General features: G+C 31.1%; 1 protein-coding gene across 1 annotated transcript in view; it reads right to left on the minus strand.

Annotated features, from left to right (window-relative positions):
* Positions 1-14,086, minus strand: part of LOC127725849 (inositol polyphosphate 5-phosphatase OCRL-like) — a 75,212-nt gene that overhangs the window by 5,657 nt on the left and 55,469 nt on the right. The window contains exons 18-24 of the mRNA XM_052233159.1: positions 13,804-13,872; positions 12,599-12,695; positions 8,577-8,706; positions 8,003-8,108; positions 7,454-7,570; positions 1,649-1,733; positions 533-660 (exon numbers count right to left, since the gene is read on the minus strand). Of these exons, the coding sequence (XP_052089119.1) occupies positions 533-660; positions 1,649-1,733; positions 7,454-7,570; positions 8,003-8,108; positions 8,577-8,706; positions 12,599-12,695; positions 13,804-13,872 (732 nt within the window). The remainder of the gene's footprint in view (positions 1-532; positions 661-1,648; positions 1,734-7,453; positions 7,571-8,002; positions 8,109-8,576; positions 8,707-12,598; positions 12,696-13,803; positions 13,873-14,086) is intronic.

Raw genomic sequence — 14,086 nt, forward strand, 5'->3', positions numbered from 1 at the left:
CGGTTGAAGCAAACAAAAGTTAGAGAACGGAAACCAACTTTGGGACGTACGGACGAACGTATAGATGGACAAGGGTAAAACTTAATGCCCCCTCCGCATAAAAATAATTTGGATAAAATTGAAACTTGACATCCTAAGAACTGACCCATTGATTTCAGAATAGCTTTGAAATGAAACAATAGCCTAGTTGACCATTTGATCTATGTTCACCTTCGTCTGGTTAAGCCAGTTCAGAGGATAAGGTGAACAAATTAAAAGTGAAACAAAAGTTACATGACTCAATGAGAATTTCTAAAAGGCTCAAACAACCATGTGGCCAGTTAAATCAGGTTATTGTTTATATGCTATCAAACAAAAGTTACGACTGATATACTTTCAAAGCAAAATCTTTAACATCATATAAATTTTTTTTGATATTTCTACAAACAAAATTTCTTTGAGAGATCTTTACAATAAACTATTCATTATATACGAAATAGACTGTGATATGTATTTACCAATCATTGAAGAGATATTTAGTATTTTGACTCACCTGTTTACACAGCAGGTAGTTATTAGAACATTCTAAACATCGCTTGTGTACACTTTTTGGAATGACAGGATCTGGAAGTGATTCTAAAAACAACAATAATCCTTCTGCTATAGAATGGATGCTTCCAGCTAAAACATGTTAAGAAACTATAACATAAGATGTTTTGTGATTGTAAACTTTACATTCTGATCTTGTTGATGATATATATTTTGGTCTGGAAAGTGTGTGGGTTTTTTGTACAAGTACATGAAGTGAAGAAAAACTAGAGGCTCCAAGGAGCTGTATTGCTCAATTAGCATTTCTCCATAAAATGGATACAATGCAATTAGAATATTTCAGATGTTTCTAGTAAAAAAAAATGGGTAAATAATACCTATTTGGAGAAGACTGATGATTTCACACATGTTGACATATTTGTAGATCTGTGTTATTTTGCTGATCATTTTGGTATAATACTTACAATTTCTCTCTTCCTACTATGGTTTCAGGCAAAAGGCTCAAATATGAATCAAAATGTCATTCAAGGGCGTTTACTCATATTAGGACCAATGAATTTGGCCTTGATGACTTTTTGTAAATCTTGTCCAGCTGATCATTTAACTATTCATAGTTTCTATCTACTATAATTTCCTTAGGGAGTCAACAGAAAAAATTGACTTATAAGTAGATCTTCGTCTTGGTGACCATTTTTGCAGTTTCTCTCGATCAACTGTAGTTTGTAGAAAAAACAAAAAAAGGTAAAAATCCTCTTTTCAAAAAGTGCATGAACTTCTATTAGGAGTCTTAACTTCATATTTCATCCTGTTGATTTATTTGTAAATCTTGTCCAGGTCTAAATATTTTTTATTTTTGTATAATTCAAAGGAAGGAGACAGACAAAAATGATGAAAAAAGCTCATTTGACACTTGTGTCCAGATGAGCTAATTATGATGAATAAAGGTCCGGTATTCTGAATTGTAAAAGTATTCACCTTTTGTGCATGAAACAAATTCCCTTTCAAGAACCCTTTTAACTTTGAGTTATCTATTTTTCTTAAATTCTGCCTTTTAATATTTAATCAATATCATAAAAGGTGAGAATTCAAAAATATGAATTTGTGTATTTGAAAAGGATACGAATCTTCTCTGGAGCACCAGTATCAAGACAATCCCTTATCAGCTGAATCTCTTTATTCAAACCTGGTTGCTGGAACAAATCTTCCTGCAAAACAAGAATAATGTGGTAAAAATGTTGCCTCAGATTTCATATACTAACCTAGTTTGCAGAGTGGTCTAGAGTGATGGACACAGTAAAGGCAGAATTACCACAGAAGCATGGATTCAAATCCTGATAAAGAAAGGACAAACATTTGCAGATCTAAAGTTGTTGGTTTTATTTCAGACAAAGCTTATGTATCTGGCAAAACTGACCATCAACAAGTGATAATTTGACTTTCTATGTAAAATAGGCAAACCAATGATATATAATTATTGACATAGGATAAGGACTTTATATCAACTTACAAGATGAAAAAAGGCACTTTCTAATAGCATGAGATATATGATTATTCATAACAGTTGATGATACCTTTGTCCTAGTACTGTATATCAACTGTTCAACCTTATAGGCTTATACATGGATCTGGATTCTTTTAAAATACTTTTAAAATTAATGAAAAAATATTGAAAACATTTTTTTTATTTTGAGTTTGATGGACAAGACTTTTATCCAGAAAAAGAGGTAGAAGCAGTATACAGTTGAAGGACACTAAGAAAATCTGTGCATACCAAGTTCTACAGCTCATATTCAATACACACTGGTTTTCTTTAGATGATTAAAGTACAATATTGAAATTGCTAGGGTGCAAACAAACTTGTTTTTAAGGCATTCGGTATAAATTTTATCTGCATCATATTTCTTCTGATCTTATATATATTACTTTGTATTCAGACAGATAATTTTAGACCAGAAAAAGGAAATGGTTTCCTAATATATCAACTTTTTTTGCTGATCTTGCATACTTTTGTTTTCTATCACTTGCAGACAGAATCAATATTTGGCCATATCTATTCCATAAATCATTTAAAATGATGTGATAAATATGAATTATGTAACTTGTTCTTTTAATTTCATCTTTACAATCAGATTCTTCAGCCTGTATGTTGATTTATGATATCAATCAAATGTTTATGATCACTCTGCACATTCTATAAATCAGATGTATTCAGGTGTAATACCACCAAATCATAGTACGTCACATCCGGTTGCATACGAAAATAGGTCGAAAAAAAATATTCCCTTGAATTTGACAGTTGTAGGTAATTGATCCTACATTTCATTGCAGTAAAACATTTCTGAGTCATAAACATATATCTTGGGTATTTCAAAGCACCATTATTTCTTTATTTGGGGTTTCTATAGAATATTTTGGAAACTTGAGGTTACATGGTTACTAAAGCTTGTACACAGGTTAAAAAAGGGGGAAAATTTGATTGGTTAACTTCCAGTGATGGTTATTTTCTTATATGCAATGAAATGTTATGTGAATTTTTTTCTATAGTACTGGACAGGATAAATCTTTACTCATGCCAAGTATTTCTTTATTTGAAACAAAGATAAATTCTGCACAATTTTTTTAAAAGTGCAAATTTAACAAAGACTAATAGGGAAAATCAATGGTGGTATTACACCTAATATGGGAAGCTGTACATGCACCTTTGACCTTGTGAGTACTCTCATGTGTTAAAATGTCTTGCTATTTAAGTGAAATATTACAAATAATGAAATATTCTGAATGGATTGAGTCTCCAAAATACATTTTATGAGAAAATTTCCTTGAAATAGGACTTTACCATGAATATTAGTTGACAGAACAAGCCATACTTAGAGTTTTGGGGAGCTTTTTCTCCTTATTTCTTATATTCTGCTATACTAGAAAATTTTTCCTAAGAAATACTTTAATAAATATATAGTTTTAAGTAAATGAAATTATTTTTAAAGCAGTAACAACAAATTATTCACCAAAAAAGAAGTTTTTTATGTCCCTCTCTGGAACGCGGCGTAAATTTAAGTTTTACGTAAGGACTTATTGAAACCTCCTTGGAGACAGTAAACTTTTATACGGATAGTTCATTCAGCTTGAATACTTCAATTAATCATTTATAATAACATTTCTATCATAAATGAGTGAAAGTTACCCCAAAATTTTTATTTATTGGCCTAAAAAGTAGAAATTTTGAGGAAATGAGAGGTATAAATGGACCAAAAGAGACCTTATAAGGAAGACAAAGAGGTCCATTAGTAGTATTTATCATCCCAAAGTCATCTTTTGTGTCATATTCAACTGTTTGTAGGCAGATGAGATAAATATTTGATCATTTATTGGTCCACACTATATTCTATCATGATGCGGCTTGGTTTGGATTTTTCGAAGAAATTTTGCTCGAATCGCTGTAGATGTCATCTTACATTATACTAGATTTTTCTCAAACTATTGAACTGATTATGACAAAACTTGACAGGAATGCTTGAAATAACCAGTATTACAAAGGAAAAAAGTCAAATTCAGTTTATTTAACAAATAAGTCTTCTTCAGGTGTAATACCACCAAATCATAGTACGTCACATCTGGTTGCATACGAAAATAGGTCGAAAAAAAATATTCCCTTGAATTTGACAGTTGTAGGTAATTGATCCTACATTTCATTGCAGTAAAACATTTCTGAGTCATAAACATATATCTTGGGTATTTCAAAGCACCATTATTTCTTTATTTGGGGTTTCTATAGAATATTTTGGAAACTTGAGGTTACATGGTTACTAAAGCTTGTACACAGGTTAAAAAGGGGGAAAATTTGATTGGTTAACTTCCAGTGACGGTTATTTTCTTATATGCAATGAAATGTTATGTGAATTTTTTTCTATAGTACTGGACAGGATAAATCTTTACTCATGCCAAGTATTTCTTTATTTGAAACAAAGATAAATTCTGCACAATTTTTTGAAAAGTGCAAATTTAACAAAGACTAATAGGGAAAAATCAATGGTGGTATTACACCTTTACATAGTTTAATCTATCAAACTAAATATGAGATATGGTAGAAAAATGAAGAGCTGTTGAAAATCAATGTGACATATTATCACAAACATTAAATATGATCAGAAATTCTTAAGATGAAATATGAGAAATTTCTTTTGATATAAAACTAAAATAAATCTAAAGCAAAATGTTGTTATATCAAGAGAAATAGAAAAAAAACAGCTATGCCAAGAGTTTATGATACACCCTTTGTTATGCATATTGAAATATTTTAAAAATACAGTTTTCCAATGTCTCTTGTGTTGCACACTTTTTATATGTCCAAGGGCAATAAAAACAAATTCTTTGAACTTTTAATAAATATCTTACAAAAAATCAGACATTAGATCACTAACAATTTCATTTTCCATCTATTTCTATTTCCCAGGGGCATAACTCCTGTAAAATTAGTTGGTCAGGCACTCTTCCAAGACCTTGTGGGCCTTTCATACAAACTTCATAAAAATTCAACAAAAATGTAGGTGTGAGAGTGCTTTATACAATGCAATGTTCAATATAAATTACATTTCAAAGAGACATAACTCCTGTAAAATAATAGATCAGTGCTGATTTTGGAACTCACCAAGACATTGTTAATATAAACCCATAAAAATCCTACAAGAAATGAAGGTGGTGTGAGTGTTTACAATGCAGTTTACTATAAAATATACATTTCTAGGGAACTTAAGTATAGTAAAATATTTGATCAGTGCTTATTTAAACCTTCAATATAAATTCCATAACAATCCTTCAAGAAATGTTGGATTTAGAGTGCTTACAATGCAATTTTCCAAGTGGCACAAATCCTTTAAAAAGAGTTGTTATGTATTGATTTTCCACTATATTACTTATATAAACCTTTGATATAACTGTCATGAAAATCTGGTAAAAATTGTACATGTGAGAGTGCTTATGAGACCAGTTGGACAGACGCACGGATGTGTCGTGCGGGGGGACAAAAATAAGAATGAAGGCATGATAGTGCTAAGCATACCCCCACTCATAATTCTATTGGATTACAGGAAGTAGGTGTCTGACCTATCCAAAAAATGGTCACACTTTACAATTGGTCAATGGTAAGTCTTTCCGTTCTGTATTAAATTATTATATTTCTTTCTTTTGATTTACTTAATATCATTCAAGAAGACCTAATCAAAGTGAGAAGTATGACTCAATGCCACATAGTTTACCATTGACTTACCTCTGGAAAATTGTCTGTACCTTAGGAATATGATAGGTATTATCAATTCTATCTGCTGATTTTTTATATGCTTTCTTATTTTTGCTACTTAATTAAGACTTTTTAATAGAATTTCAGTTTTGTTTTTGTTAGCTAAAATCAATTTTAATAAAAATTATACATCTTGTTAGAAATTTGTATACCCCAAACTTTTAGTCATGTCAAGCAATCCAAGTCATTTTGCCCACAACTTGCATGAGACAGTTAACCTCAGGATGAGCTTAGATTTCAAAGTCTGATTTAAAGTCAATGATAAGTAAACAGATTACATAAACACAACCTCTAGTAGGCTAGATTTAATTTGAACAGTGAAATTGTTTAACTGCAGTAAAGTCAAAATCTTGTGTTTTGATTAGGTTTACTATCACAGTGAAAAGGTGAATGCAATATAGCCCTAACTTCTACAGTGTGGGTATGATGAAGATCAAGTACCTCAAATAATGTTGTTTTGAAACATTGAAATTTTATATTTTAGAGCAGAATAAAAACTGATTGCAAAAATCGTACTACTAATCCTCAAAGGCCTCTAAACTGACAATTAAATTTGAACAGAAATGATTTTATCATCTCCTCATTCAAAACTCAAAAACAAATTTGAAAATTTACAAGCATTAAATTGAATTAGAACAACAATTGAAACTCAGTAATTATCTGCTGCCTTTTTATCTTTAACATGAAAATTTTCTAAACAAAGAGAGACAAATCTTAGTTAATTTTAGTACTTACTCTGAATGTTGAGAATTCAATGCATATCACAAGATTTAATTTTAAAAAACTTTGCAGAAAAGATACTTATTTACAGTTGACAGTGAGTATCCCAAAAAATATCCATTAAATATTATTTTTTCAGTCCTCGACTGATCCAGGTCAATAAACATGAAGTAGTAAATGGAAAGAGTTCCAAATATGAATTTAAAATGTTATAGCATAGTGATCCTGAGAACAATTTTATTACATAAAAAATAAAAAGAAGAATGTGTCAATGGGACACAGATTCCCCGCTTGTAAATAAACTGCAAATTCAGCAATTTTTCCATTTATAAAGGGATATAACTCGAGAACAATGAAAGTCCACCCAAACTCAAATTTGATCTGTGTTCAGTGGTAATAAGCATTGTGTATAAGTTTCATAACATTTGGTTTAGGCAAAGTAAAGTTAGAGAGCAGAAACAGCAAAGTCAGCAATTTTTCCAATTATAAAGGAACATAACTCAAGAACGGAGAAAGTGATACCACCAAAATGAGAGCTTGATCTGTGTTGTGTGGTAATAAGCATTGTGTATAAGTTTCATAACATTTGGTTAAGGCAAAGTAAAGTAAGAGTGCGGGAAAGGCAAATTCAGCAATTTTTCAATTTAAAAAGGGACATAACTCAAGAGCCATGAAAGTGACCTCATCCAAATTCAAACTTGATCTGTGTTTGGTGGTAATAAGCATTGTGTATGAGTTTTATAATATTTGGTTCTGGTAAACTAAAGTTAGAGAAAGGGAACCAATTTCTGGAAGTACGGATGTACAGACAGACAAGAGTAAACCTTAATGCCTCCTATATTAGTACAAGGTTGGTTGTCTTCTGATACATCAGAATATATATGTATATATATGCAAGTTTTTTGGACAAACCTGATCACAGCCATACTGCCACAAGTGATCTACCAGTCTCCAGATCTCCTTAGGAATAGCATACAATCTCCCTCCCTGGTTTAGTACATCTCTTTTCACTAAACTACCTGGTTGTTCCTGTTACAAAACATATAAGTACTTTAATACACAGAGAAAATTAGTCTGTCATATTATCTTCTAAACATACTGTACTGGTAAGTTAGTAGATCACATACAGAAGAATTATCTGGATGCATTATTTCTATATTAGTTAACTAAGCACTAGCCTTTAAAAGTTTCTTACAAAATATTAATTCACATGCATTAAGCCATACCAGATGTGATAGTGAGAATTGCTATTCTCTCACTAGTATATTCCACATTCAATGTCTCCTTAAACTAGAGGTATTTTTTTCATTAAAAATAAACACACAATTAAATAAGCCATTAGTAAAACAGATGTTTCATCTTGAAAAGATACTCAACAGACTGTAGTAATATAAAATATAAACAGAAAGGATTTGCTATATTCAAAAAGTTACCCATCTATTCATTTCTCATAAAACTTACTATTTCTACAAGTTGAGCAGTAGGTATTTCTCTGACTGGACCATGCATCTGTATCAAAGCCTCCAGAGAACTTCCAAAACTACTAGCAATATAGTTACCACTGACAGATATGTAATGTAGGTTAAGGAGAAACTCATCTTCCAATAATTTTTTTACGTAATTCATTGCTAATAACTTATCAATATACTGTTACAAGCTTTTTTCTTCAAGCATATTTATTACAATTCAAATGTTATATATTAAGTCTTATTTTGTTGGTGGCAGTTACAGCAACCATAAATGTGTCAAACTTTGACTTCTCTCATATAAACACAACAACAAATTTACAAAATAGTAAAATTAATGGCCATTTAATCTGCTAGGCAGGCCTCAAAGTGTGAAAATTGTATGCACAAATAAGTTGGTTTATATTACTTTATTAGCTTGTGCTATTTGTCACATTCATTTTTTGCATGACTTTACATTTCCCAATCCAACCTCCATAAGCAATAATTCCAACAGTAATACACATTGACTCCAAAAGCTATAAATCTAACAGCAACAAACAATGTATATTTTTAGGTTGCTAGCAAAGGATATAAAGAAATCTTTTCCACCATTCAAATGTAGCACTAGTATATCCTCTAATTTATCTTCACCACTGTTCAATACAGCTGCACTTTTCTTGTCCACAAACACAGAAATGTTTATTTCACAATTTTTTCCTGCAAAACAAATGCATTTGTTTTAACATTTCAAGAGTGAGATTCAAATTAATTTTCAAACCTAACAGTATTCACTCTAAGTTGCGCAATGAAATATGAAAGTAAAATAGATTTTTAAAAGAAGCCTTTTCTATAAAGTTTTTATGTGCAGCTTTGTTTCTTAAATCAAAGCACTGTAAGCGCTGTAGGCAGTTAACCAAAAACCAAGGCAAACGTAATTATGAAAACTGTGGGAGTCTTGCTTCAATTTTTTTTTAAGATTTGAAAAAAGAAACATTAAACATTTGTATATTGTACATTGTTTATTTAATGAAATGTTTACTAAGGCAAATTAATTAATATTTTATCAAGGTTTTCAAAAGCAACGCATATATATATCATTCAGTATTAGTGGTAAAAGTTGACGAAGAATGAGTTTGTAATAGTTTGAACGGATTTGCTTCCCTGGAAGGAACACCGAATTTGGGTTCTTCAGTGCAAAAATTATGAAAAACAAATCAGACAAATGTTTACTACTACAGGGATCAAAGGTGAGGTCTGACTGACCTGCCCATAGTAAATGTAAATTACCCCCACCTTCACCCCAAGTCCATGATGTCACTCCATACCAAGTTTGGAATAAAATGACAGGTGATTATAAAACAGTTGGTCTAACATTCTTGGGCTTTACACTTCTTGAAAGATTCATATGTTTTCTTTAAAAATGAGCCATAAATGAAATAATTCAAAAAATATTTTAAGTAAATCCAATCAACCTAGACTCATTTTTAGCATCAATAAAATTTTATAATGAACAAGAAATAATAGTAACAGGATGCTGTGATGAAGTTTCCCTAACAAAGCTTCCATAATTCGTCATTCCCATGGTCGCCTGGCATTGGACAGTTCACATTGGTTTGGTCTAGTAAAGTGAAATGCATATGTAATGCCTAGGAGATTGACCCTGTGTGTTATTCAAATCTTTTTGAAATGACGAACAGGAATAAATAGGGTTTAGGAGTGGGCATCTCGACCGTTTACAAGTTCTCAAACAGGAGGGGGTGTGGTGACCCCCAGGGATTCCCCCCTTTATTTCCTTTCATTTGTTATACTGTTCCATACATGAATATATATAGTTTAGGGGTGGGGATCTTAACCGTCCTGTTTGTCATTCAAATCTTTTAGAAATGACGAACAGGAATAAATAGGGTTTAGGAGTGGGTATCTCGACCGTTTACAAGTTCCCAAACAGGAGGGGATGTGGTGACCCCCAGGGACTCCCCCTATATTTCATTTGATTTGTTATATTGTCCCATACATGAATATATATGGTTTAGGAGTGGGGATCTTAACCGTTTCCAAAGTTCTCAAACAGGAGGGGTGGAGTGACTCACGGGACTCCCCCTATATTTCATTTGATTTGTTATACTGTCTCTTCCATGAATATATATGGTTTAGGGGTAGGGATCTCGACTGTTTACAAGTTATCAAACAGAAGGGGGTGGGGTGACAACGGGTACTCCCCCAAATTATTTTCATTTTGATTGTTTTATTATCCCATACAAGAATATATATGGTTTAGCTATAGGGATGGGAATCACAATTCACCCTATATTTTATTTGATTTATTTTATTGTCCTGTTCTCATTAATGAAGACCGTGTGTGTCTATCACTTACTGTTTTCGAATAATAGTCATTTGAAAATTAAAAAAAAATCCCATATGGTTCTACAGTAAACCCCATCCCTTCTTTAGACCCCTCAAAATACCCCTAAATAAGGCACAAACGAAAATTGATGGCTTACATTTTATGAAACCTAAGTAAATCTGACAAGCGGTCCGAGTTGTCTTGTTAGATGGGCCGAGTAGACTCTGTCCGACTTGTCTCCGGGACGAGTTGTTCCGCATTTCTTAAAACATCGACCAGTACGTCAATTTCCGTAAAAATAACATCAGAATCAAACGAACTTACGTTTCGTGTACGACTAATACCTGCAAACTTTCACGATTTAGGCGTGAACTACATGATATTGATCCGCTGTCCTGATTTCACGATCGTGTTCGTGAAAATAGATAGCCCCAAAACACGATACTTTGAAAATTACACGCAAAATATTTTTGTTTTCCCAAGGGAGGCAACTCGTGTTTAACAAATTTAATCCAATCAAAAGTCAGTGGTTACGCATTCACCAGTTGATTAATGGTACTATAGTAAACAATCAAAGAATAGAAGTTTGTTAAGTATTTAGAGTTGTTTTTTTTTGGGCTTGAGTGTTAGAATTATTAAAATCGGAATTACTAATGACGAGCTATCACTTGCAAAACTTGTTATATTGGTATATATGTAACGGAAACCAGTCTAGTAGTGCATTCTCCGAGAGTGCATTACTTGACAAGGTCATTTATGTAAAAAACGGAGTAATATAAAAGAATGAAATTCAAATGTGATTACACAATTTATTAACACTCATCTCAAACAAAAAGAATTTCATGATTAACAATAATTACCTTTCTATCATCAGAATCCTCAAAATTTAAAAGTTACGTTAATTTCGTCTTCTAATTTGAAATTGCCGCCAACTTATTAATAGACTACTGACGTATTTAATACGTATCGACGACAAACAATATCCCTACGACTTTTGCCATTTGGGAAATGTAAACGACTTGTCTTTAGAGATTTTCGGCGATTAAATATTTCATACAATTGTTCTTTGACATCTTAGCCAAAAGTACAGTGGAAAATAAACTACATAAGGATTTCTATTGAGCACTACTTCCTATGTGCAACTTAAAAAATTTTGGGTTGTTCGACGATCATTTAAGGTTTTTCTGGTCATATTTTTTGTATTCCAGAATTGATAGTATGAAAAAAGTGCCCAATTAGTTATTAATAACATACTAAGCCAGATAGATAATAACAACAGCACTTTTTCACTATTCAGTGGGAAGAACACAAATCTAGGGTGCTAGCATATGGCAGCTTAACTGCCAAAAAACATTTGTTAAATAAGGCAGCTTATATTAAGTTTTTATTGTATATTAGTAGGTATTACAAATAATAAACTATTTTAATATGTTCACCAATTTTGTGATTACAACTGGTCAGTTAATATAATTTTGATAACAACTGGTCAATTAATATAATTTTGATTACAACTGGTCAGTTAATATAATTTTGTTAACAACTGGTCAATTAATATAATTTTGATTACAACTGGTCAGTTAATATAGTTTTGATTACAACTAGTCAGTTAATATCATTCTATTTATAACTGGTCAGTTTATATCATTCTGATTACAGCTGGTCTGTGAATGTAATTTTGATTAAAACTGGTCAGTTAATATAATTTTGATAGCAACTGGTCAGTTAATATCATTCTGATTACAACTGGTCAGTGAATATAGATTTGATTAAAACTGGTCAGTTAATATAATTTTGATAACAACTGGTCAGTGAATATAATTTTGATAACAACTGGTCAGTTTATTTTATATTTTATCAACAGCTGTTTAGCTCAAGTAAAAAAGTCTGATTCATGTATTGTTATATTGGAATGATTCATGTACCGTTACCTTGGAACGATTCATGTACAGTTACCTTGGAATTATTCATGTACCATTACCTTGGAATGATTCAAGTTCCATTTATGAATGACTGATGCGACTTATGGGTTTAACACAGAGAACTTGTTTTCTGAGGATTTTGACTAAATGTTATGCATGTAAGACTGTTTTCTGAAGCACATACATTTATTGTACATATTTTGAAACAGGTTTTTCTTTGATTTAACATTTTTGATTGAATATCTCCAAAATTTTAGTCATTGGGTTTTTTTTAAATTTCAGATGATACATGTATATGCATGTGAAAAGAGTAACCTTACAATATAAGATTATGAGCTGTATTCACCTGGAGTTATCACAGCTTTAGATGGAGATGCCATCATCCATGGTTTACAATAACTAGGTTCATCAAGCTTCTGTATAAATTCAAAATTTACAGGAACCTACAAAATAAACATAATACTGCTGTATAAATTGTACTTAAAATTCGTAAAGGTTTCAATAGAACTCTGTGTTTCACCTACTATTGCTGCTATCAGAGTAAAAGTGTAATGTTGACTGCCAAAAACTAATTCCATTTATCAGTAAAATACCGAAAAAGTATAAAAAATTTGAATATTTTTCTTCAGATGCTTTTCTTTATCTTAAAGGCTTCTCTCAGAGTTTCTTAACAGTTCATTAAGATTTGACAAAGTAATTGATGTCTTAAAAAATTTAATCCAAGACTGTATGTAAATGTTATCTGCAAAAAACTAAGTCCATTTATCACTAAAATTCTGAAAAATAAAAAAAATTATCTAAAACTTTGTTTTTGAAACAGTATTTTGATCATTAAAAAATTTCCGATAAAAGAGTTTCATAAAATTCCATGATGGTTAGACAAAGAAAGATGTTCATCTTTACCAAAACTTTAACCCTAGACAACCAAAATAATGAAGCCTCAGACAAATGGAATGTAGGATCTCTATGTCTTGCTTCCATAATAAAATGTTGCAGACTCAACAAAAATGTGTATCATAAAGAGATTATTTAATATTTTACTATAAAAGTATTTAATAATGTTTTAATCTTTCTGTGTAGATGTCATAATTTCGATGGTTATTAGTTTGATATGTGATTTAATTGAGGGAATGTCAACAAAAGACAAATAATATAACTGTTTTCTAATCACTTAATTGAAATCCCCAAATGTAATACTAGCTCTTACTGAAAAATCTTAGATGGATCTCCTGTTTATGGATTCCTTAATAAAATACCCCCTCCCTTTACCCCTAAACCATAAACTCCAAAAAACAGCACCAGTAATAGTTAATATGGATAAAAGAGCAATTTCATTAAAATATATCAATATATGTATTTTCTAATACACAAATTCCAAATTTACACATTTTCATACTTGACACAATTATCATTGTGGAATAGAAAAAGAGACACTAGTTTAAAAGTTATTTATCTTCCATCTTTAAGTTTGCTATATAAATTCACATGTAATGTAACATTTGCATTGGATTTCTGTATCAACAGACAAGGCGAAACAAGATTATAACTAACCTGACCAGAATTTGTTATTGTTAATATGTCTTCTTTGGTCTCTATAAATTTGACATCATTTAATATAATCTGAAATGAAAAATAACAGCATAAGGGCATGTTAATTCAATGCAAACAAATTACGAATTTTTAAATTTTCTTTATATGATCCATTGCTATACATGCTAAAACTGTCTTCAACTATTTGTTGTGACTGCTCAGCAGATCTGAAAATATCTTGCATGGTACAATAGTTTCAGATCAATAATCAAATCCTTCTGGAATACTGAACCTAAAAAATTTA

The sequence above is a fragment of the Mytilus californianus genome, unplaced genomic scaffold, assembly GCF_021869535.1.
Source record: "Mytilus californianus isolate M0D057914Y unplaced genomic scaffold, xbMytCali1.0.p SCAF_15, whole genome shotgun sequence".
Lineage (NCBI taxonomy): Eukaryota > Metazoa > Mollusca > Bivalvia > Mytilida > Mytilidae > Mytilus > Mytilus californianus.